Source organism: Lissotriton helveticus, chromosome 12 (genome assembly GCF_964261635.1).
Source record: "Lissotriton helveticus chromosome 12, aLisHel1.1, whole genome shotgun sequence".
Taxonomy (NCBI): Eukaryota; Metazoa; Chordata; class Amphibia; order Caudata; family Salamandridae; genus Lissotriton; species Lissotriton helveticus.
Window position 1 is genome coordinate 234,140,474 of NC_136073.1, and position 24,892 is coordinate 234,165,365.

The following is a 24,892-nucleotide window of genomic DNA, read 5'->3' on the forward strand; positions in this document are numbered from 1 at the left end:
CTGTGTGAAGTTGCGGGCTGCTTCGTTGGGGTCCGTTGTGTTGGCGGGTGGGCTCTGGCTGAGGGAGGTGGTGAGCTGGTCTGCGGTGATCTTGCTCCAATTCCTGTGAGGTACCTGTTGCGGGTGGTGGTGGGTCGTGGATCTTTTGAAGCTGAAGTGGACGCAGCTGTGGTCGGTCCAGTGGACTCCGGTGGCGTGGCTGAAGGTGATGTACTTGCTGGAAGAGAAGACGGGATCAAGCGTGTGGCCGGCGTAGTGGGTGGGGGTGTTGACCAGTTGCTTGAGTCCGAGGTTGGCGAGGTTTTCCAGCAGGGCGGTGGTGTTGCGGTCCTTGTTGTTCTCCAGGTGGAAGTGGAGGTCCCCGAGGAGGATGTAGTCAGTGGAGGGGAGGGTGTGCGGGCTGATGAAGTCTGTGATGTCTTCGCTGAATTGTGTGCGTGGTCCCGGGGGTCTGTAGACGAGGGTGCCTCTGAGGGTCGTCTTAGGGTCGGTGTGAATCTGGAAGTGGAGATGTTCGGCTGCGGCGAAGGAGTCGTTGGCGTCGGTCGTGATGCGGATGGTGTTCCTGTGGACGATGGCGATGCCATCTCCGGTCTGGTTGATGCGGTCCCTCCTGATGATCTTGTACCCGTCCGGGATGGCGATGGCGATGGCGATGTCGGGTGCAGAGGAGGCGTTCATCCAGGTTTCCGTGAGGAAGGCGACGTCCGGTGATGTAGCGTCGAGGAGGTTCCAGAGTTCCACGGCGTGTCTGTGGACGGAGCGGGTGTTGATCAGGATGCACTTGAGGTGGTTGCTGCTGGTGTTTGTCTTGGCGGGTGCGGGGCAGGTTCTGAGGCAGGTGAACTTGCAGGTGCAGCAGGTGAAGGGTCCGTGGGTGCGTCTCGGGGTGGCTCGGCAGCAGGCGTGGGTCCTGCCGGCATTGAGTGCGTTGAGAGTGGCGGCGTCGTAGGTCCGTCGGGTCGTCTTGCCTCGGCGGGGAGGGCCAGGGGTCCTGGCGCTGGGCGCGGGCCAGGCGCAGACGGGCTAACCTTTGGCGCACCTCCGGCGCTCAATCGGCGCTCCCGCTGCGCGGTCGCTCTGGGGGCGTCATAAGTAAGGAGCCGGGAGGGAGGAGCAGCTGGGTGGCGGGAGCGGGGCGGCGAATGGAATCACAGGGGGGCGGGGCCGCAGGGAGGCAGCGGCGGGAAATTCCAAGAAGCAGCGGGCAGCGGGAAATTCCCAGGAGCAGCGGGAAATTCCCAGGAGCAGCGGGCAGCGAGCGAAGGAATCTGCAGGCAGGAGGCGGCAAAGGCAGGCAGGAGCGGCAGCAGTGAGTGGGGCGACCAAGCCCTGTGGAGGGCTGACCGACATAATCTGCTAAAATGCTTTAAAATGTTTTCAGTGTGTGACAGGAGGGGCAGGCCTCGGAGTAGTGGGGCTTTTTTTAGGTCTCTGGTGGCCTCGTGACGCAGGGTGTTTACCTCAGCACCCAGTGATGGACCACCGAGCGCATGGTAGCAAATGAGCTGTCCGCGCCTCCACGGTGCCCCGGATGCTTCTTCACAAGTAATTTTTAAACTGCATTGGCTCTTGGAATTATGCTCTGGGGCTCTGTGTATGTGTGTGTGGCTCTGTGTGTGTGTGTGTGTGGCTCTCTGTGTGGCTCTGTGTGTGTGGGGGGGGCTGTGTGTGTGTGTATGTGGCTCTGTGTGTGGCTCTGTGTGTGTGTGGCTCTGTGTGTGTGTGGCTGTGTGTGTGTGTGTGGCTCTGTGTGTGTGTGTGTGTGGCTCTGTGGGTGTGTGTGTGTGACTCTGTGGGTGTGTGTGGGTGCAAATGTAATAGGCCTCGCATTTGCGAGAGATTAAGCTATTGGCATTGTAAATGACAATGCCATTTATTTATCAGTTTTCAAAACTAACACATAAATAAAAAGTTTGTCATTTACAATGCCAATAGCTCTAACTTTTGCAAAGGCGAGACCATTGCATTGTAAATGCTTGTTATCCTTTCTGCTGAGCGCACCAACTGATGTAAGTATAGCATTGTGAGAGGGCTGTATCTAAAACCAAAACACAAACATCACTCACGCGAAACGCAAAGGCAATGTTGTGCAGGGACGTAGAATAAGAATGCGGAGAAGTTGTAGCTAAAACAAAAACAAAAACATCATGTTGCACAGTCACGTACGTAGCAATGATAATACGGTCAGACAAAGGCATGGGGGCTGTAGCTGGTGGTTGTGAGTGGGAAGCGGTATACAAACGAGGGACCAAGAAAGCAAATGGTCTCCCACGAAGTGCTGAAATAAGAAAAACAAGCAAAGCAGTAAAGTGAGGGCTTCGGATGGCAAATGGTGATCACTTTCGCGGCCGCTTTGATGTTCTCAGTGGCCGCGCAGCTCACTGAGAATATCAAAGCGGCCGCGAAAGTGATCACGCAGGTGGACAAATGGTGCACGGGCCCAGCGCACATGCACTGTACCCGATCCGCACTTTGGGAGCACTTTTGGAAGCCCCTTACTTAATATCTCGCCATAGCAACGCTAACGCGATGGCTTAGGCGAGACCTAAAAACAGTTGTTTCAGAGGGGCTGGGCCCCTTAACAGCAATTTCAACATTAGCAGAAAGGTATTCTTGAGGAAGAGGAGATGCCCAACCATTCGGAAGGCACGTTCTCAGTTTTCAAAATGCCAGTAACTCTTTCTTTCACATATTAATGTTGGCATTCGATCAGGAGGATTACTTTTATTTTCGAACAGACTTGGAGAGAAACCATCATGTGTTTAGATCCAAGGTAGTGTTAAGAAAGGTTAACCTCAGTAGTTTCACAAAAGAAATCCAGACAGCCTTCAAAAGAGCAGATGCAGTCAACCACATTTACTCTAGCAACAAAAGGATGCCTTTTGTGAAAATACAATACAGAAAGTTAGAGACCAATTTTCGATCTAAAATACACTGGCATGTACATCAAAGACAAATTTAAAAGTGCAACAATATTATCCCTTCTTCCAGAAAACTGATTGGCTCTGCAACATAGATCTATAGAATGCCTATCTTCACTGTCTATAAAATTAGCTCACAAGACATTTTTAGGGCGCCTCGACCTCATCATTTCATAATCCTGTTCTTGGGACTGAAACCAGCTCTGAATGCGTTATTTGTGTTTATGATAGTGATTTTATCAGCAAATCTGAATGAATGGTTAAGATACAAAACGTAAGTGGGAGGGACAGAATTATTGCATAACACAACAGCCTTTCAAAAGTATGTAGGCAATGCGCGGTTGAAAATGTTTACACGTGTTTTGCGCCCAAAATTAAACTGCAAAAACATGGTGCTCAGATTTCACTAATATATATATGTATGTAAAACTAGGCAGGTGTGTATGATGGTCTGATAACTGAATGGTTCGGCTAAAATCATTACCATTGTGATGCTGAATGGCTCCTCTGGGAATAACATTTTTTTGTGGCATTATGCACCCATACCCTAAAGGCTTAACTTGTATAGTGTTTTTGGCAGTCCAGCATGCCAGAAATTGCAGTATTATTACTTAAATCAGCACCATATCATCCATGGTTATTAAAAGAAGCAAACAGGTCTTCCACAAAACGAATTTTAGTCTTCAAATGAGAAGATTTTGAATTTGATTTACTCTGAAATTATGGTTCTTGCTGCAGCGCCAATGGGCAGCAGTCCTGCAATACTTCTTCCATCTTAAAATGTTAGAACCTTCCATATTCCTCTTGTCTTGTGCATGTGTCAGCTGTTACTGTATACAGAAGGATTCCCTTACAGGAGTTCAGTTTTGTCATTCATGTGAAAAACTATTTTTAGTTACGCATTTGCACAACGTTTACCCAAGTTCAAACGCAAGCCTGCACCAAAATCAATGCATGAAGCAAGGTAAATTGTGGGAAAGTTGCCATTTTTGTCAGTTAATAAATCTATTAAGAGGGCGAGTGAAAAACAGGTTTTTCTAATGAGCAAGAACAAAGTTTCCTTAGGGATAATGCGTTAGATAATCCTCCTTCATGCTTGCTCAAAAGTAGCTAGTAGGATGCTTGTTTCCGGTCCAGGGAGGACCTGGCCTGGCAGTTCGGTCTGGACTGTTCCCATGAGGCACAGGGTAAAGACTGATTTGCATATAGCTGGGTCCAAACTGGGGTGGTGTAGTGGGCAAAAGAAAGATGGATTTAACCCAGATCTTTTGACGGGGAGAATGTTTGCATGGTCAGCATTCCGGCCATCATTTGTTTGCTGTAACACTTTTTGCCCTAAGTGGGATGGGTATGCCCAGATGTGGGTCCCTTGCTCACTGTGCCACTGGATTCAAGCTAGCGTGGCTGAAGAAGGGTGACATACCCTGAAACAGGTCCCGGTTGCGTGTTTCCGGTCCAGGGAGGACCTGGCCTAGCAGTTCGGTCTGGACTGTTCCCATGAGGCACAGGGTCAAGGCTGATTTGCATATGGCTGGGTCCAAATTGGGGTGGTGTAGTGGGCAAAAGAATGCTGGATTTAACCCAGATTCTTTGACTGGGGGAGAATATATGCATAGTCAGCATTAAGTCCATCATTTTTTTGCTGGAACACTGCTCAAAAGTAGCATCACAATTCTATTTACACTACACCTTTTACTAAACGGGAGGAATGTTTGTGCAACAACAAAGAAAAATGAAGTCAAGGCAGAGCCTATGGCACAAATATTAAAAGAAGCAGAGAACTAATAAGTATAGTGGCCTTATCAGCTAAAACAATGTAATAGTGGAATCAGAGTGGTGATTATTGCAAAGCTCAATCAGTAGCTATATGCCAAGTTATTTAAAGTAGACTTGCCACACCGCCTACCAGAATAAGCTCAAGAGGTACCACAAAGAAGGGGGACCCCACATCAATGGAAGGCAGGTAAACGGGGAAAACAAAGATCAGGCACAGAAAGAAACCCTGCCCTGTATATTCTACAGATAAAATTCATTTTTTTCCTCATTTAGATATACGATATGCAGAAATTCATGATAAATGAACCAAAACTATTAAAAATAGAAATACATCAACAACTAAATCAACTCCTGGTCATGGCCCACACTCCAAATGACACAAACATACCAACATACATACCACTCAACTCACAAATCATACAACACTTGGCAGAGATGTCAAGAATAGAAAATGAACTGGGGACAGTTGGAATAATATCCCAGATGGTTCAGATGGTTCCCAATCGGAACAAACGCCAACGCGCGTTTCGGTGTGAGGCCCCACCGGGGCTACACCTTCATCAGGGCAGAAGTGAGGAAGAGGGAGAGGGCCACAGGGAGAAGGGACGTCTGGAGAGGAAACATATTAAAAACATATTTCAGAGAATGTCCTATGGAAGGTTCAGAGCAGATTTTATATACATAAGGATAATATCAAATAGGATGAAAAGGAGACATCCAGATGACGAGAGGAGTAGATTCATTTTGTCGATATAGGTGGGGGTGTCAAATATGACAATGCCCCCACCCTTATTGCATGGTATGATCGTGAGAGAGTTGTTCTTTTTTAAGGACTCCAAGGTATTTTCTTCATTTCTGGTAAGGTTAGCAGGGGCCATAGGGACAAATTTCAAGATTTAATTAATTTTAGAAGTTACTGCTTTTTCAAATATGCTTATCTCACTACCAATCTCTTCCAGATTGGGGGTGAAGGTCAAGGGAGGTTTCAGACCAGATTTGTTCTCTACAGGTCCAATAGGGGGGCGCATCAGGAAACATTTCTTCAATCTTATTTTCCTGAAGAACAAATATAGGTCCCTCAGGAATTCAAACTTGTTAAAATTGGTCGTGGGGACAAATGAAAAACCCCTAGATAACAATCCAACTGTCTCTGGTTCGACTTCCACTTTAGAAAGATTAAAGACCGGGATGTTTTTTATCTTGTCCAACACTGGTGTTGTCTGGTTTGGATATACATCTGGGGCTGGCCCTGACCCTGATGGTAATTCCCCAGGTATGGATTTCGAGCTCTTGGTCTGAAGTTCCCCCGCGGTTCCCTAAAAAACGATTGGTTCGGGAGGGTCGATCAAAGGTTTCCTGTCTCTCTGGAAAATGAGGATTCGGATCGTAGTTGGAATCATATGGGCCCTCACCTTCTGAATCGGTGCTATCTGAGAAGGTGGTCACTCGTCAATTGCCCCATCTAGGGGTGGTGCTCTGTTGATTAGAACCCTCTTGCAGCACTGTGCACCAGGCCAAGTTTCAAGTTCTTAGGTTTATTTTATTTGATATTATCCTTATGTATATAATCTGCTCTGAACCTTCCGTAGGACATTCTCTGAAATATGTTTTTAATATGTTTCCTCTACAGACCTCCCTTCTCCTTGTGGCCCTCTCCCTCTTTCTTACTTCTGCCCTGATGAAGGTGTAGCCCCGGTTGGGCCTCACACCGAAACGCGCGTTGGCGTTTGTTCCGATTGGGAAGCATCTGAACCATCTGGGATATTATTCCAACTGTCCCCAGTTCATTTTCTATTCTTGACATCTCTGCGAAGTGTTGTATGATTTGTGAGTTGAGTGGTATGTATGTTGGTATGTTTGTGTCATTTGGAGTGTGGGCCATGACCAGAAGTTGATTTAGTTGTTGATGTATTTCTATTTTTAATACTTTTTGTTCATTTATCATGAATTTCTGCATATCATATATCTAAATGAGGAAAAAAATGAATTTTCTAATAAATATTTTTTAGGTTTCGAAACCTGGCGAGGGGCGAAGCCACTCCCAGATCGAAATCTATTGTTTTCAATAGTGAGGTTAGGACAGCCTCTGTTTCCAATTGGCTAGCTCCATAAATGGAGACTAGCCATTGGGAGACAGAGGCTGTCAATCGCGCTTTCTCACGAAAACGCGATTCGGGGGCGTTTCTGGTGCTTTTTTTAAGCCCCGCCCCTTTGTCCCGGGCCGCGCTGCGATTGGCTGCCGGCCCGGGACACCCCCGTGCCGTCATTACCCGGGCCGCGCTGTGACTGGCTGGCTGGCCCGGGACCTGACTTGTTTGTGCTCGTCACCAGTAGATTGCGGACAGAGCCGTGTTTTGAAGGTCCCCATTTGAAATATTTTCGCTTCTGTTTCATTTGTTAAGGGGTTCCCCTGTAGTAGCTTCCTTACAGTAACTATTTCGCTTGCTCACATGTCGCGAAACGACCTGTTGCTCTGTTCCAGTCCCTCCCCCTCCCTCCGCCCGCAGCTCTCCTTAGTCCCGCTCCCCCGCCCGCAGCTCTCCGCTCTCCTTAGTCCCGCTCCCCCCCCGCCCGCAGCTCTCCTTAGTCCCGCTTCCCCGCCCGCAGCTCTCCGCTCTCCTTAGTCCCGCTCCCCCCCCGCCCGCAGCTCTCCTTAGTCCCGCTCCCCCCCCTCCCCCCGCCCGCAGCTCTCCTTAGTCCCGCTCCCCCCTCCCTCCGCCCGCACAACCCTACCAAGGCCAGACTTACTGCCCCTCTGTCTTGTATAAATGTTTTGTGGTCGGATCGATTAAATTGATGCGGTCAGTTAATGCGAAAAATTCCAGTATCTCACCTACACAAATGTAAACTTAATGTTGATTCATCTTCTGAAGGAATCCGGTAGATTCGGAAGTCAGTCACAGAACAGTTACAGCTGATCCTAAGAACTTGAGAACGAACCAGGGCTGTACGGTGCTCACTATAAAGGCCTGCTCGATCCCTAGCACCAGCCCGCATGCTTTGTTGTCCCTAGTTTCTGGTGTACTGACAGCCACGTTTAAACCCCACGGCCATACATGTGAGCTCCCAGACGAAGGTAGGCCGAGTGAAAGGTGCGGGAAGGATTGGTGGTGATGCAGCACGTGAGCAGGACTGCCTCTCACGCGCGTGAGTGCGTTTCCAATGTGTCCCTGTGTCCCATTAGCAGCAGGCTGCGACATTGAACTGAATAGTGTGTTTGCTTTTCCAGTGTTGTCATGGATCTATGATTTTATGATAACGGCCATCTTTATAACACAAATCAAGTTGCCTCCTGGCACAGGGACGCTGTCGCCCGTCCTTGTGGCATTCGCCCTGTCAGCCTCAGAATGATTAGAGGGTATCCCATTGTGCGGCTTGCATGTCAAACACAGATCAAAGCAGTGAACTCTGCACTCATTGAGCTATCTTACCAGCTGTGATGATGCATTGACTAACCATGAATGGCTACATGCAGAACACTAGTTAGGTTCAAATGCGCTTTCTGTCCTTGGGAGAAACTGAATGACAGATTAGGCGTTTGATTGCACGTGATCTGATAAACTACGATGCCTGCTCAAACACTGTTCACCAACATCTCTGTGCCGCATTTTTATTGGATGCGATAATTATCGGCCTGGTAATGCACACTGTCTGTGCAGGGTGGGAGCTACCAGTCAGACCAGGAGTGCCACCTCTACAGAACGAGAAACCGACCCCTTTCTAGGCCTATTTTAACAGGCGCACTCACGAGCAACGGCCTTGAGATTTTTTTTTTTTACCTTTTTCATAGCATGGCATTGTCCGCATTGACTGCCTCATGAACTGTTAGCCCCACAGACTTTTATCAGGGTTGTTTGCAGGGCTTTAAACGGGCCGGGTCCTGCAGGTGCTCAACACCCGGCAGTTCAACAAAGCAGGTGCTGAGACCGGTCCCTATCGGGCACTCCATTTTTGCCCTCCCCTTCAGGGTGAAAAAAGAATCTTAACTCTGCAGCAGTAGTACCACCCTTCACTGCCTTTTTATGTAACTTCAAAGAGACTCGTTATAGTACTTTCATTCTCATCATTTCAGAATTGAAGCATTTTTAGTATGCTATTAAAGCCATAGTTGTTGCTTATTTATTTTATGCAACTACAACCGTTGACAAATCCAATAGTCCCAGCTTGTTGTAGGTATAATGTTACTTGTTGTGTTATTTATCTGGTTGTAATGCCTAAAGCAGCAGAATACCAGTCGGGCAACACACTAGGCTAAACGCAGAATTTCAATTTAAGTGTTTTTAAGCCACGCCCCCAACTACATCGGCCACACCCCTTTGAGAGACCCCCCCCCAGTTTTTTATCCTACTTAAAGCCCTGGTTGTTTGGACTTACTTTTTAGAGTTCGCCTCGTCGAAAGCTGCGCCGTGCAGGGCTCTGGGGTTCCTGCTGGCTGAACCCTGACGGGGCGAAAGGGACCAGCCCGGCAAACCTTCAATACGAAACCTCCTTACCCACCCTGCAGTTTGCATTCCTAGCAGGGTATATAGCGCCCATTTAAGTTAAATGATAACATACCAAACAAAACTCGAGCATCCCTTTTGTCGCAGCAAAAAAGAGAACAGCAGTGGCAACTGGCATCTTTTTAAATCCCGAAAGCAGGAGGTCTGTCACAAACGTGTGGGTGTGGGGTGGGGGGGCTGTGTGTGGGTGTGTGTGTGTGGGGGGGCTCTCTGTGGGTGTGTATGTGTGGCATTTGCGAGAGATTAAGCTATTGGCATTGTAAATGACCGTGCCATTTATTTATCTGTTTTCAAAACCAACACATAAATAAAAATGTTGTCATTTACAATGCCAATAGCTCAAACTTTTGCAAATGCGAAACCGTTGCATTGTAAATGCTTGTTTTTATATTTCTTTGATCATTTGTGTCTGAGATGTTCCTATGTGGTTCAGAGTGTAATATAACGTTTGTTGGACCTCTTTGAGGCCTATCTGTAGAATATACAGGGCAGGTTTTCTTTCTGTGCCTGATCTAAGCTCAAGAGGTAGTCAGTCCGTAAGGTAGTAGAGAAAAAAGGTCATGCCTTTATAGTAGGGGATTTCGGAAACAGGATGAACACGGAAAATGCACAAGCCTGAAACCTAATAAAAGTGTTTTTAGATTATTTACATAGTGACATTTTCAAACACTGCTATAATTTGTGGAAAGAAATATATACACACGAGACTCTGCTGTTACATAAGGAGAAGTTATGTATGAAGTATGGCAGAGGATTACCTTCTTGCTGCAGCCTCTGCACGGTGACTTGTAAGATGAAAGCTGTTTTTCCACACTTGAGGCCTTTTCCACTTTTTTGGGGTCAAAGGGCATACGACAGAGGGGACACAATGGAGATGTTACTTGCAGGCATGGGTGTAAACACTCACCACAGAATCTGTTTAAAAAAGTAGATGAAATCTATTACAAAATACCCAAACCACAAATGTCACAGTCACAAAATACAAGGTTTCTCAACACTAACATTTCTCCTGCATGAGTAACATAAAAACTGCTACAGCTTTAACTTTATATATAAAAAAGAAAGTACTTTTCTGCACCAAGTACTCCATATGGCATAAAGGTATGTGCAGGGAATCCAGTGTTACTAAAGGGATTGTAAAGTAAGGGACTGTAAAGTAAGGCAATGCTGAAGTACTAAGACGGAAAACTGGACAGAGAAAATTATTGTGGACCGATGAAGGGGACTAGGCAGATGCACCTTAGTGGCAGGGAGCTCCCCACGTTTCTGGGCAGTGCCTGCCACGTACTTAGTGGAAGTTGGCAAGTTCTTCAGTGGTCAGTTAGTTCTTCTGAGCAACTCCTCTACCACACCTTCTTTGAAAGACTCCTCCTGCAGGGATACCTCCAGAACTCCCTTTTCAACAGGCCAGGCTCACTCATTTACCAAGCGAGACCCACAGCTTCTTTCAATATGGCTGCAGACTTCTTCAGGACTTGCTCCCTCACATGTGAGAGACTGGGCTGCAAGGACCTCTGTATAGGGTCTCAGACATTTCCCCAACATACTGTGGGGTTTCATCTACATCAGTGAGGAGTGCAGGAACACTGACTGCCAGTTAGAAGTCTTTCTATTACACTCTTGTCTCAGAGATGATTTATGTACTCCACATGTGTTGTTTGGGAACCAGTTTAAGGCGGTGTCTGCCCCGTTTTTCATTCAGCGCAGTGACTCTGTTTGTGTCCAGGCAGGTGATGGTAGGCAGCAGGAAATGGTGTTTGGATTTTTCACTAAGCAAAGCCCACATCATGAGCAGGAGGACAGAAGCATTCACATCCAACAACCATCATCCTTTTGGGAGCAACAACTCTGGGGAATAAAGAGTGCAGGCCCTGACAAATGCTAACTCTGCAGTTCAGAGAAGAATGCTATCTCTAGACTCCCCACATCCTCCATCTAAGCTAATGAGAGTGCTCCAGGAAGGAAGAAAAGGCAGGACATGGCAAACAGACACTTTTTAAAATCTAAAGCGAGCCCAGTCTCCACCCTCCCACACTGTTGAGTCTGCTACCACACGAAATTCTCAGAAATGCTAGCAATACACAATGCTAACATGGCATGCGATCTCTAATCTCCATCTTGTATAGCTTACAGTCATACACTGCACACAGTCTAATGGCACATACTACCATCTGCCCATATCACATACATAAGCTATCTAAACACATGTAATGTATTAAGTGGCTCAGCTGTCATAAGAGATAGAACTTGATAGTGATGCGGTCTGTAGGCCACTCGCCTATCGTATAGAAGAAGGAAAAATACCTGCTCAGCGACTTCCCTTAAATTAAGCACAGCCCCCACTGTCCCTATCATGTCCGCCAATAAGGGGACAATTGTTTGTCTTTATAAGGAAGACAAGCTTGGTGCACCTCTCCACACAGTAAAGACTTACATTAGGATAATTCATGGTGCACCTCTCCACACAGTAAAGACTTACATTAGGATAATTCATGGTAGGAGTGAGTGCACACTTGCAAACCCATCCAGGGGACGTTCACGCCCCAACAGGCAGTGAAAACGCTTTCTTCTTTTGGAATATGCTTGCAATAAAAAAAAAAAAATTTAACCTTAGCACCAGCTTGGCAAGGCTGGAACTACTGCTGTTTCCAATGTTGCTCCTAAATTTCCGTTCATCGTACTGAAGTGTCTATGTTGGGCTGACTCAGCTGTGATGAGACAGTGAATGCAATTTACCAAATATAATAAAATGCAGGCTGAAATAGTATTGCATGAACAGAGGTAAATGATGGCCAGATATGGCTACTTTAGTTTCTGACAAAGTACTTTCCTCAAGATATCTAACTCAGGGAGATTATCACAATGTCTTGTGCTAGTTATCCTATACTGAAATTGCACAAATGCAAGGTCTCTAGTTAAATAAAACCCAACTGCCAACTAACAGTTGTCGTGTTTGTTGCCTGCCACCTTCACCACTTCCTGAAAATGGTGGTTAGAATAGGCTCATCGGCTTCCGCCGATGGTCCTTGCTGGTCATCGAATACTTGGGAGATATCTGGAATAGACAGGGGATTATGAGTTTCCATGAAGTGAAGGCTGAATACCAGATATCAGATACCGAACAATTTCACTACATACAACTAAAACATGCATTCAAGACACACATCCCAATAGGGGACCAAATACCCGCACATTCACCACTTGAAGATAGAGTGCTAATAGACCCAATACTGGAAAAGGCAACCTTCCTTAACCACAAAAAGATTATGAACAATACTGCAGACCCATTGGGAGCTCTCAGGGAGGCATGGGAGGGAGAGACAGGGAGCCTAGTGGATGATGATTGGGCGGAGGCTATGCAGAGCCCTAGAGAAGTGGCAATATGAGCAAGGTTCCGTCTCATACAATTACGAATCCTACATAGATCCTATACAACCAGGATCAAACTCTACCGTATGGGTAGGAGTGATACAGATAAATGCTTGAGGGGATGCGACGGAACGGGCACTTTTTTGATACATTGTGGGACTGCCCCTTAATACAGAGATACTGGAGTAAAATCATGCAGGTGACGTCTGAGGTCATAGAACAGAGTGTCTCACTAGATGCCAAATGGCACATACTATGCATTACAGGGGACACCAAATGGCCAAATTATATATCACTATGGCTCATGATAGCAGACATAATAGACAAAAGGAACATAGCCTGGGGCTGGGTAACAAGGAAACCCCCTAGAGTAAAAGGCTGGGAAGTGGACCTTGACTCTGCTGTGCAGTTGAAAAAACAGTATTCCAGTGCTGTGGATGCCCAAGGAAGTGGGACAAAATTTGGAGGAAATGGGTAGAGTATAGAGGGATCTGACAGGAGATAATGCCGACATGAAAGTAATTATTATACGCTAACTTTGAGGTGTTGAGGATCGGAGTCCTTAGACGTATAATTTGAATGTTGCAGAACCCATGTGTAGACAGGATAAATTGTTGTGATCCAGGAATTGTATAATATAACTAGTTATTCACAGTTGTAATGTGAAGTTGAACATCTAATTGATAAATAAAAAGAATTAAAAACATTTTTTTTTAAGAATAGGCTTGTCCTCATTAGCTTTAGAATGCTGCCAGAGTGCTAAAACTTACCACGTAGTCCTGGGAGCCACTGCTCCAAATCAACACAAATACATTTCAGCCATGCATCTGTTTCCCCACAACTAAAATTGGCAGTGGTGTCTCCGTTGACTCACTACAGACCCTTCTCTATTGTGCTAAAGGAACACCTAGTTTCAATTGACCATTTCTATTTTGAAGAAACCTTGATCAGCGTGATTTACGGCCAATCTGTGAGACAGAACTGCCCATCTGTAAAATAGGTTAATCTCAGGGCCTATGTCACTTTAAAGAAAGCCTTGGTCACACTATAATTTTGAGTTCCCTTCAAACAAGAACACTGAATCCTACTTAAATGGGTTAAGTCCCACAACAATTAAAACGCAAGCCCTTTATTCTTCCTCAGACTTTCGGCAGTGGTACAAGTGTAACTGCTTTCACTTCGACAGCAGCAATGCACTAATGGCTTGAACTTGTAAATCTATTCTTAGCAAACCATTTTAGCATGCAGCTGCTCTGTTGGCCAACGTTGCAAGAAGTCTTACTACACCACTGCCATGCTAAAATATCTTCAAGATATTTCTTTGTATACAAACATGAACTATAACATGGATAATATATGTTTGAATATCTGTTGTCTGGATCAACTACCAACCTAAAAGACAAACATTAATCTACAAATAATGTAAGAAACATAAATGATTACTACTTTTAGAATTTTGTAAAACAAGCAAAATAAATCACTCTTTAAAGGTCCGTCTCCGACAACATCTCACTTTTGGTGGAGGTTTGGCGAGGGTGTGGACAGGTTGCAGAGGGTGCATGTAAGCTGTTTTTTCAGAGTAATGGAACTAAATACGAGTTATTTCGACAGATACAATACATCATTCACAAGGATCAAATATGTATGCATATTTACAAACAAGACCATGGAAGAGCTTTCAAATGGGCCCCAAAGATATGTGGTTATCTTGGTGGCCAACAGTGTGAACAGTGCTTTAATGTTTGCTGTTCTATGTCACCTTACTTTCAAATAAAGGTTGCCCTTCAGGCTGTTCAAATGTCTGCTTTTTATATAATCCACTTCTTTAAGCACTGTTCAATCAAAGCTTAGAGGTCCTTTAAATCATTGTCCTGAGGAGGTTTGCAAATTATTTTAAAGGGCCAAACATGTTGACAACTTTTCAAGATGCTGCAACTCTATGTATGTACACAGTAGTAGTCAGATTTTTGGTTGAACACTGTTGAAACAACTGCAAATTCTAAAGAAAGCCTCTAGGAGTCATTGAAAGCCTTTAATGTGTTGCTTCTTCTAAAGCTTACAAGAACTGGTGATACTTAAAGCAGTGATAAAATAAATGTATATGGGGCTAATCTGAGATTTATTGAAATGCAATATATTTTTGTATGAACTTGAAAACAGAGTCTGCAATTCTATATAAAGAACGTGAATGATTAATCTATATATGAACACTTCTTAAGATTAAGTGCTACACGTAAAAAACTAAATGATTGAGAACAATGACTAAGTCAGCTCTGTACCAACACATGATCTTTTTTTTACTATTTCTACAGTAGGGACACGGCGTACTTTGTACTTCTTGACTTTACCCCAGTTCCTGTAGGTTACATGCTATTCCCTATAAAACCTACCACAACTCTAATTTAAGCACTTTTATACATACTGTCATGAACTGCAATGGGAAAAGGGGAATCTGTTTTATGGGGTTCCTATGCAACCAATCAGAATACTAGAATAACCATGTTGAACAAGTTGGTGCCTCTTGTTCAGGCATGTTGCCATTCCCAAATAAAACGCCTTCCCAGAAAGTAACTGGGAGGAAACCACAGCAGTAGCTATAACTCAATCCAAAAGAAAAGGGCACACATGCAACACAATTTCACCTTTGTGGCCAAGGAAAACATTTGCTTCCTAACAGTGCCAGAAGTCTTTGGTTCACTAACCTGACAGTGCTGTTTGTTCGAAACATGGCCATGCAACCACTGGAATATGGATGTCAGCACAATAGGTACTGCCTGCAAGCAAACGGCTATGTGCTGCACTAAAAGGACGTCTTGGTTAAAAACGTTCACTTTTTGTTAGTTACTGGTATCCAACTGTAAACCATCATGCAAGTTACAAGATTAAGTTGTGGGACCTTGAAGAAGCACAAGAGCTGGTCGACTTTGTGCCAATCACATTCCCTGCTTGTTGTCTAAGGCACATATTTTTGGATGTGAGAAAAATTATTATACCTCAATGGTCCCAAAAACGAGATTATAATTACAGGAAATTACAGTTTGAGGGAACCACTTGATTCGACTAAGGACCAGGCAAATAATACAACAGGAGTACAATTGGTTGAGAAAAGAAAACAAGCATTTGCAATGCAATAGGTTTCGCAGCATTAAAGTTTGAGTTATTGGCATTGTATATGACAATGTGTTGCTTTAAATTTTTAGCAAAGTGTGGATTGGTGTATAAAGATGATTTGCAAGATAGCTGTTGCAAAATATTAAGCAATGTTGGCAATAATATTATACTATAATAATATTGTAAGTTACTGTTGTACTTATATGCATTTTGTGATGGTGTGAGAGCGCAGGTTATGTGATGGTGTGAGAGTGCAGGTTTTGGGATGGTGTGAGAGCGCAGGCTTTGGGACAGTCTGGGATTGCTGGCTCTTGTAATGGTGTGAGAGCGCAGGCTTTGGAGCGGTCTGGGCTTGCTGGCTTTTGTGATGGTGTGAGGGTGCAGGTTTTGTGATGGTGCGAGAGCGCAGGTTTTGGGATTGTGTAAGTGTGCAGGCGTTTGGTGGCTCTTGTGATGGTGTGAGAGCGCAGGCTTTGGGACAGTCTGGGATTGCTGGCTCTTGTGATGGTGTGAGAGCACAGGTTTTGTGATGGTGTGAGAGCGCAGGCTTTGGGATGGTGTGAGAGCACACGTTTTGTGATGGTGTGACAGCACAGGCTTTGGGATGGTCTGGGATGCTGGCTCTTGTGATAGTGTGAGAGCGCAGGCTTTGGGACAGTCTGGAGTGCTGCCTCTTGGAATGGTGTAAAAGCAATGTCTTTGGGACAGTCTGGGATTGCTGGGCCTTGTGATGGCGTAGGTTCCCTGACAGCATGGATGCTTTAGGAGCTTTGGCTTGGAGGGTGGTACAGGAGTGTTTGCTTCTGGCCTTGTGTATAAACTCTGGCCTTGAAGATTACATGGGGCTTATTTTGTGGGATGGCAAGGCTGTTAGTGGATATGAACTACAATCCTTGGCTTTGAGTGTTGTGAAAAGCATGGTGGATGTTATAAGAGGAGTGTAGTGTCTCTGGGATGGTGTAGGTGGCTGACTCCGGGTGTGGCATGAGAGGGCTGGTTCTCGGAATGGTGCGAGTGCAAGTTCTTGGGGTGTGCCAAAAGCATGGCCGTGGCGAAAGACCCATGGTTGCAAAGCGTCCAATGCTGAGGATGTGAGAGGATGTGGCCTAAGGGCTAGGGCGGTCACTACAAATATGGGGAACCTGGAGTCTTAGCAAGGACTCTCAACATGTTATGTTATGTTATAATAATTTATTGTGCGCGCAGCTACTCCAGCCAAGGAGCGTCCCGGCGCATAGACAAGGAGAAACATAACACAACAGGAAAAGATAAGACATGTTGGGGGCAGCTAAAACAAAAAAGTTTTTATTGCTCTCCGGAAAGTCATAAGGTCCTCTAATAGACGGATTTCAACCGGAAGAGAGTTCCAGGTTAATGCAGCTTTTACTCTGAAGGAGCGACCCCCCATGCGGCTGAGTCTAAATCTAAGGACTACAGCAAGGGCCTGGCCTTGAGAGCGGAGGGTGCGAGTGGGGACATAGAGAGAAAGACAGCTGGACAAGATTTCAGGGCCTATACCTCTCAAGATCTTAAAGGTCAAACAGAGGACCTTAAAGAGAATGCGCTTCCTCACTGGAAGCCAATGTAGGGAGCGAAGGACATTCGCCACCGGACAAAATCTGGGCAGGCCGACAATCGCTCTCGCCGCAGCATTTTGAACCCTTTGTAGACGAGTTAACTCAGCCTGGTTGGCCCCAACCAGAAGAGAGCTAGCGTAATCCAGGCGGGAGATGATAGTTGCCTGGATCACCAGCTGTCTGGTTGGGGCATCAAAAAATGTAAGTACTGGTCTTAAACCTCTCAACAGACCAAAACAACAGGCTGCTGTCTTTTTGGTATGTCCTACAAAAGTAAGGCCCGCATCCAGCCAGACCCCCAGATTTTTCACCTCCGACACCGGGGTCGGAGTGGGTCCCAGCTCGGGAGGCCACCATTGGTCACCCCACAGCTCCACTCCCCTTCCGACAATCATTACCTCCGTTTTAGTGGCATTAAGCTGGAGACAGTTTCCTGTCAGCCAGCTAGCCACCTCCTTCAGTCCAGCCTGAAACCTGGGGGCGTCTTGTTCCGCGTCCCCGCTGAGAGTAACCGCCAGCTGTGTGTCGTCGGCATATGAGACCAGAGTAAGGCCCCACTGCCTGGCGACATCAGCCAGCGGTCTCACATAGAGATTAAACAGCGTGGGGCTCAGCGAGGACCCCTGCGGAACCCCCATGGCCAAAGGCTGGAAGTTGGACTTGAAGGGAGGGATGGAAACACAGAAGGAACAATTGTCGAGGAAGGAGCGGAACCACTGCAACACCTGGCCACCAATACCAATCTCCTCGAGCCGATGCAGGAGGATGCTATGGGATACCGTGTCAAAGGCGGAGCTGAGATCTAACAATATCAGCGCCGCCGTTTGACCCTCATCCAACCTCGCACGGAGATGTTCCACCATCACAAGAAGAGCAGTCTCCGTGCTGTGTCCAGCACGGAAGCCATTTTGTGAGGGATCAAGGGCGTTGGTTCGGGTCAGATGTTCTGACAGGGCCAAATTAACATGGGCCTCTGTAATCTTTGCCGGCCAGGGTAGCAACGAGATGGGGCGATAACTTTCGGGCTTAGATGGGTCCAAGGAAGGTTTTTTAATAATTGGGGACACCACTGCCTGCTTCCACTTAGTTGGAACTACACCCGTCTCAAGGGAGATGTTGACAAGGGCACGCACAACAGTGCGCCCCATAAAGGTCTGATCACGAAAGAGATCAGATTTTACTGGATCAGATGGAGAACCAGATTTAACTTGCAACGCAAGTTTGTCAAATCCATCCACAGTGAGCGGGGGGAATGAGAGCAGGGTGATTTGATGAGGTGTCCCATCGGAACTTCCCAGACCAGCCCCTATGCTAGGGAATGTCCGATAAATTGCTTGGACTTTTCCCAAGAAATAAGAAGCCAGGGATTCACATTGAGAGATAGAGCTCACGGTCATGGAGGTAGTCCGCTTCGCCATGAGATCTTTCACGGCCTTGAAGATGGCCTTCGACGGGTTAGTGCTGTTTTGAAATTCAGCGGCATAAAATGCCGCTCGAGCTCGACAAATAGCCCGATGATAGAGCTTGACGGACGTGGTGTATGCAGCTTTTAAATCAGCTCCATACGTCTTCCGCCATGCCCTCTCCGCCCGTCTACAGGCTCCCTTCAGGGCACGTAGGGCACCATCGTACTAGGGACTCGACTCTCTAGTATTGATTTTAGTTGATACCATAGGTATCAGAGTGTCCAGAGCCCTAGTAAGCCAGGAGCAGAAGAGGTCATATCCCTCTTCTACGCCATTCAATGGGCCCAGCGGCTCCTCTGATAGAAGACGATGAAGGTCTTCTAGCCTGAGTTTGTTCCATAACCTCCTAGGTACCTGTCTCGCTGATGAAGTGGAAGCAGTAGCCGATATAGGACAGAGAATGGACACCAGGAAGTGGTCAGTCCACTCTACCGGAGAGATAGATGTAATTTTAATCTCCGGCAGATTGGTGAAGAAGGGGTCAAGAATGTGTCCCCCAATATGAGTAGACTGAGAGACCAGCTGGAAAAGTTGAAAGGCCTCTAAGTCTGAGGAGATGCTGCGTACCGTCAAATTGGAGGGGGCGTCGAAATGCAAATTCAAGTCACCCAAGATGGAAAAGTTGGCACAGTCGGTGACCAAAGTGCCAACAGTGTCGGGGAAAGCATTTCTAAACGCCACATCACTGCCCGGCGGACGATACACGACCATCCCGGAGAGTGTAAACTCAGGGCTCACAGCGACCTTGAAGGAAGCACTTTCACACCCGGGAATATTAAGGGCACTCCACACACAGGAAAAGCTGGACCTGACTATAAGAGCTATACCCCCACCTCTAGAGGATCTATTCAAGGTGAACATAGAATAGCCAGGGGGGCATGCAAGATTAAAAATAGCAGCGTCCGCTTCCTGGAGCCAGGTTTCAGTGATGGCAAAAATGTCGGGGGCTTCATCCTCAATAAGATCGTAGATGTTCTGGTGATGTTTGAATGCCGATCTAACATTAAGATTTAAAATCCGCAGAGAGGTCAAAGAACCCCTATGGCAGTGAGCATCTGAACAGTTATTCTGGAGGATGGACCCCGGGAAGTCAAGTGCCCAACCGTTACATGTGCAGCGGTACGGACCGCAAAGCGGATGGACCGGCGGTAGATTACATCTATGGCTCACCTGACCGATGGAATATAAGCTCTCGCTGGGGTATGTCAGCATAGCGACACAAAAGATAAAAATTGTCGCAGCACAGCAGCCGCAGCGTCCCGCACGGCCTTAGCGCAGACGGGCGCAGACGGGCAGGACTCTGGCACGACTCCGGCCACGCGGAGGCGCGCCCGCTACGCGATCCCGCTACGCTAGGGGAGGAGCTTTAAGTAGGCGTTCCTCGCTGGCTATTGCGCACTAAAGCGCAGGCAGCTGATAGTAACTGCAGCACCACTCACCCCACTCCAAGATGGCGCCCAAAACCGGCAGCCCACCCCAAAAACCGGACCCGCTCAAGCGGCGGTGACAAACCGATTATGGTGTGAGTAAGGGGATAAAAGCAGGGAATAATAAAGAAAAATAAAGCAAATAGAAAACAGGCTTCGTTTAAAAATCGCTATATAGCGCGTAAATGCGCACGCAGCGCTCCAGCAGCGGTACGCTCCTTGTCAGGGCGAGCCACAATGAGGACTCGCCTTAAGTAGGCGTTCCTCGCTGGCTATTGCGCACTAAAGCGCAGGCAGCTGATAGTAACTGCAGCACCACTCACCCCACTCCAAGATGGCGCCCAAAACCGGCAGCCCACCCCAAGAACCGGACCCGCTCAAGCGGCGGTGACAAACCGATTATGGTGTGAGTAAGGGGATAAAAGCAGGGAATAATAAAGAAAAATAAAGCAAATAGAAAACAGGCTTCGTTTAAAAATCGCTATATAGCGCGTAAATGCGCACGCAGCGCTCCAGCAGCGGTACGCTCCTTGTCCTGTGATTCTGGGTACATCACTTAATCTCCCCGTGCCTACCAAAAATGAATGTGTTCTTGTGACAACTGGTGCTCTCCTCGTCAGGGTCATTATGAGGCGCTATATAAATATTACACTATTGGAACGCTTCTGCATCCCTTTCGTTTGTTATGTGCCTTTCATAGCAATATCAATCCCACACAGTACGTGCACCCGCAGGTTACCTCACTGTAATTATGTGAACCACATTTCAAAAAGTCGGCATGCGCTCCAATGATACTCTGCCCTGGCCCCGCCCCCCACGGCGCGCAGGTGACCCCCAGAATCCACCTTTTCTGCCGCGCGCTGTAAAAGGTGGTTCTCCTCCGCTCCAAGGGTCTGTTTACTAATTCACCTGAACAAAGGTAGGCGCCGGGCCTATTATTTGCGTTTCAACACTGTCCGCACCGCGCCGAACACGCACAAATCCTCAGGGTCTGCGGCCTGGGGGTTGCATAGCTGGTGACGACGAGGCTTATCCAGTCAGTTGCCAGAAATATCAAGATATTAGTGTTCTGGATATCTCTCCGTGGGTTTTGCTCTGTTTAACTATTATTTTGTGATTTGGAATGTGATCGCTACTAGACGTAAACTGAATAAGGCTGCAGAGCACATTTTCCTCTACCACTCACCCAGGACGCCGCAGGAATCCGAGGCGAGCTGGCAGACGCCCGGCCCGCTGCCTGCCTTAGCAAGTCCTAACAAGACGTGCAGGGCGAGTGCCGGTCCGGCGAGAAGGGGCGGGACTGCGAGAGCCGATTCCGACACGCGCCTTCGGATTGGCCCGCGCGACGTCACGTGAGCTGTCTACGGTAGAAGCTCACACGCGCGACCCGATACGAAGGCGCGCGTCGGAATCCGACGCCGCCATAGGGAATGCTGGGGGCGCGGCCAGCTCTTGTCTCCCCTCGTCGCGTTTTTCGGCTGAGACGCCGACTATAGTTCTCTGGCGAGAACGCGCTTCGCGCGTTACTAGCCGAGACCTAAAAAAAGAGTTTGTTTCTAATTAGCTTTTGTTCAGGCAACAAATAACACCAGTGTCAAAAGACAAGCATTTGCAATGCAATAGGTCTCACATTTACGCAAGTTTGAGCTATTGACATTGCAAATGACAATGCATTTTATTTTTAAAACTTAACTAAAAGGCATTGTCATTTACAATGCCAATAGCTTAAACTTGTGTAAATGCGAGGCCTATTGCATTGCAAAGGCTTGTTACCTGCTACTGTTGTGAAGCGCTCGGACGCCTTTGGGCCATGTCTGCCCTCTATAAAATTGCAAGAATAAATGAAAAATAATGGGCAGGGAGTATCTTGTAGTGGATGAAAGTCAGGACTAAGCTTTGCTCTTTGATACTTCCCAAATCTTTGGTTCCAGCTGTGGGCCTCTAAGCAAAACTTTGCGCGCAAGCACTTATCTTTTACAAATTAAGCATTGAATTCTGCCACAAATACAATATTGTCTTTGCATTTACTAAGGAGGATATTAGACAGTGTTTTAAATGAGCAGTTACTGTGCGATACGGAGTACCTGCACTTCTTTCATTTGAAAGGGAGAGTACCTGCACTTCTCACCACTGCTACAATACATTTAATAAGAGAGTACCCGCACTTTTCAGGAGCAAACAGATACTCTGGACAGCGAGTACCAGCACTTATGCATTTCCATTTAAAGCACTGATATTAGATATACTGACTGACTAGCATGCCACTCTTAAAAATACCACATTACTTCATTAGGTAGTGTGGCATATTAAAGTGAAGCTGTGAGAGAAATATGAAGCATTTCGGAGGGGGCACATTTTGAGAGGAATGTGACACTTCAGTGACTGCTGTAAAGTAACTTCCGAATAAAAACACAAACAGTCCTAAAAACACTGTTTCAGCCCTTCGAGTGCAGCGTGGTGGGATGGGTACGCCCAGACGCTGTAATAAACTGCCATAGGGGCTTCAAAATTATGCATTTTGTTCCATCGTCTTATGACCCCCAGGCGCAATCTTGAGAAAGGAAGCACACTGCTTAGCGAAGATGAAGGCCGGTTAGCAAATGATAGACTTTTATTTCAGCCTGTTCTGTTTCTGTCTCATTTAACAAGCCACGAACAGCCTTGCAAGTGACAGTTCATTAGCCAAGAAGTCATTAGGTGCTGGCGGGCACCGGTAGCCAGTGCCCAACTGTGAACCTCAACCCAGCGGGCTATTCAGACAGTGATTAGCATGGAAGTGCAAGGATTTATGGTGGTTGTAAAGCATAATGGTATTCCAAGTTACTAGCGCCTTGCTAACTAGAACCAGCTCTGAATCGCATGTCTCCAGTATAAAGGGCAGCGCGCGGTGCCATTATCAATCAATCAATCATAGCATTTGTATAGCGCACTACTCACCCGGAGGGTCTCAAGGCGTTTGGGGGAGGGGTCCGCTACTGCTCGAACAGCCAGGTCTTGAGTTGTCTCCTGAAGGCGAGATGGTCCTGTGTCAGCCGAAGGTGGATGGGGAGGGAGTTCCATGTCTTGGCTGCCAGGTAGGAGAAGGATCTTCCTCCGGCGGTGGCTCTTCGGATGCGTGGTACGGTGGCGAGGGCGAGGCTTTTAGAACATAGCTGGCGGGTGGGCGTGTAGAAGGTCAGCCGGTCGTTGAGGTACTTGGGGCCCAGGTCGTGGAGAGACTTGTGTGCGTGGGTAAGGAGCCTGAACTTGATCCTCTTGCTTACGGGGAGCCAGTGCAGGTCCCTCAGGTGGCCGGAGATGTGGCTGCGTCGGGGGATGTCCAGAATGAGTCAGGCGCAGGCGTTCTGGATGCGTTGGAGTCTTTTCTGTAGCTTGGCTGTGGTTCCGGCGTAGAGGGTGTTTCCGTAGTCCAGTCGGCTGGTGACGAGTGCCTGGGTGACCGTCTTCCTGGTTTCGGTCGGGATCCATCGTAAGATCTTGCGGAGCATGCGTAGGGTGTTGAAGCACGATGAGGAGACGGCGTTGACTTGTCTGGTCATCGAGAGGGAGGAGTCCAGGATGAAGCCCAGGTTGCGTGCATGGTCTGTTGGCTTGGGAGTGGTACCCAGGGCGGAGGGCCACCAGGAGTCGTCCCAGGCGGAGGGCGATAGTCCCAGGATGAGGACTTCCGTCTTGTCTGAGTTCAGTTTCAGGCGGCTGTTCTTCATCCACTCGGTGACGTCTTTCATCCCTTCGTGTAGGCTAGTTCTGGCGGTGGCGGGGTCTCTGGTGAGGGAGAGGATCAGTTGGGTGTCGTCGGCATAGGAGATGATGTTGAGGTTGTGTTGGCGTGCGATGGCTGCAAGAGGTCTCATGTAGACGTTGAAGAGGGTGGGGCTGAGTGATGATCCTTGTGGTACGCCGCAGATGACTTCGGTGGCCTCGGATCGAAACGGGGGGGAGGCGGACTCTCTGGGTTCTTCCGGCGAGGAACGAGATGATCCACTCCAGTGCCTTCTCTTGGATTCCGATGTTGCTGAGGCGCTGCGCTAGGGTGCGGTGGCAGACAGTGACGAACGCTGCGGAGAGGTCCAGGAGGATGAGGGCCGCTGTTTCCCCGTTGTCGAGCAGGGTTCTGATGTCGTCGGTGGCCGCGATGAGGGCGGTCTCGGTGCTGTGGTTGGCTCGGAAACCGGACTGTGAGGGGTCGAGGGATCCGTTCGTCTCGAGGAAGGCGGCAAGCTGTCTGTTGACGGTCTTCTCGATGACTTTGGCAGGAAAAGGGAGGAGCGAGATGGGGCGGAAGTTCTTGAGGTCGGTGGGGTCCGCTGTTGGTTTCTTCAGTAGGGCGCTGAGCTCGGCATGTTTCCAGCTCTCCGTGCAGGTGGCGGTGTTGAAGGAGGTGTTGATGATGTCCCGGAGTTGGGGTGCGACGGTGGAGTCGGCCTTGTTGAAGACGTGGTGGGGGCAGGGGTCGGTTGGAGATCCGGAGTGGATGGTGTTCATCGTGCGGGCTGTGTCTTCGGTGGTTACCGTGGTCCAGGTGCAGAGGGTGGCAGTGGGGTGCGTTGGTTCGATGGTTGGGTGCGTGGATGGTGCGCCGAAGCTGTTGTGGATGTCGGCGATCTTGCGGTGGAAGTACGAGGCGAGAGAGTCGCAGAGATCTTGGGAAGGAGTGATGTAGTTGTTGCTGGGGTTGGAGAACTCCTTGACGATGCTGAAGAGTTCCTTGCTGTCGTGGGCGTTGTTGTCCAGTCATTC

The 24,892-nt window shown here is 47.6% G+C and overlaps 1 protein-coding gene across 1 annotated transcript in view; it reads right to left on the reverse strand.

Annotated features, from left to right (window-relative positions):
- Positions 1-24,892, reverse strand: part of RNF166 (ring finger protein 166) — a 168,376-nt gene that overhangs the window by 93,684 nt on the left and 49,800 nt on the right. Inside the window, exon 2 of the mRNA XM_078669372.1 lies at positions 9,961-10,117. Within this exon, the coding sequence (XP_078525498.1) occupies positions 9,961-10,117 (157 nt within the window). The remainder of the gene's footprint in view (positions 1-9,960; positions 10,118-24,892) is intronic.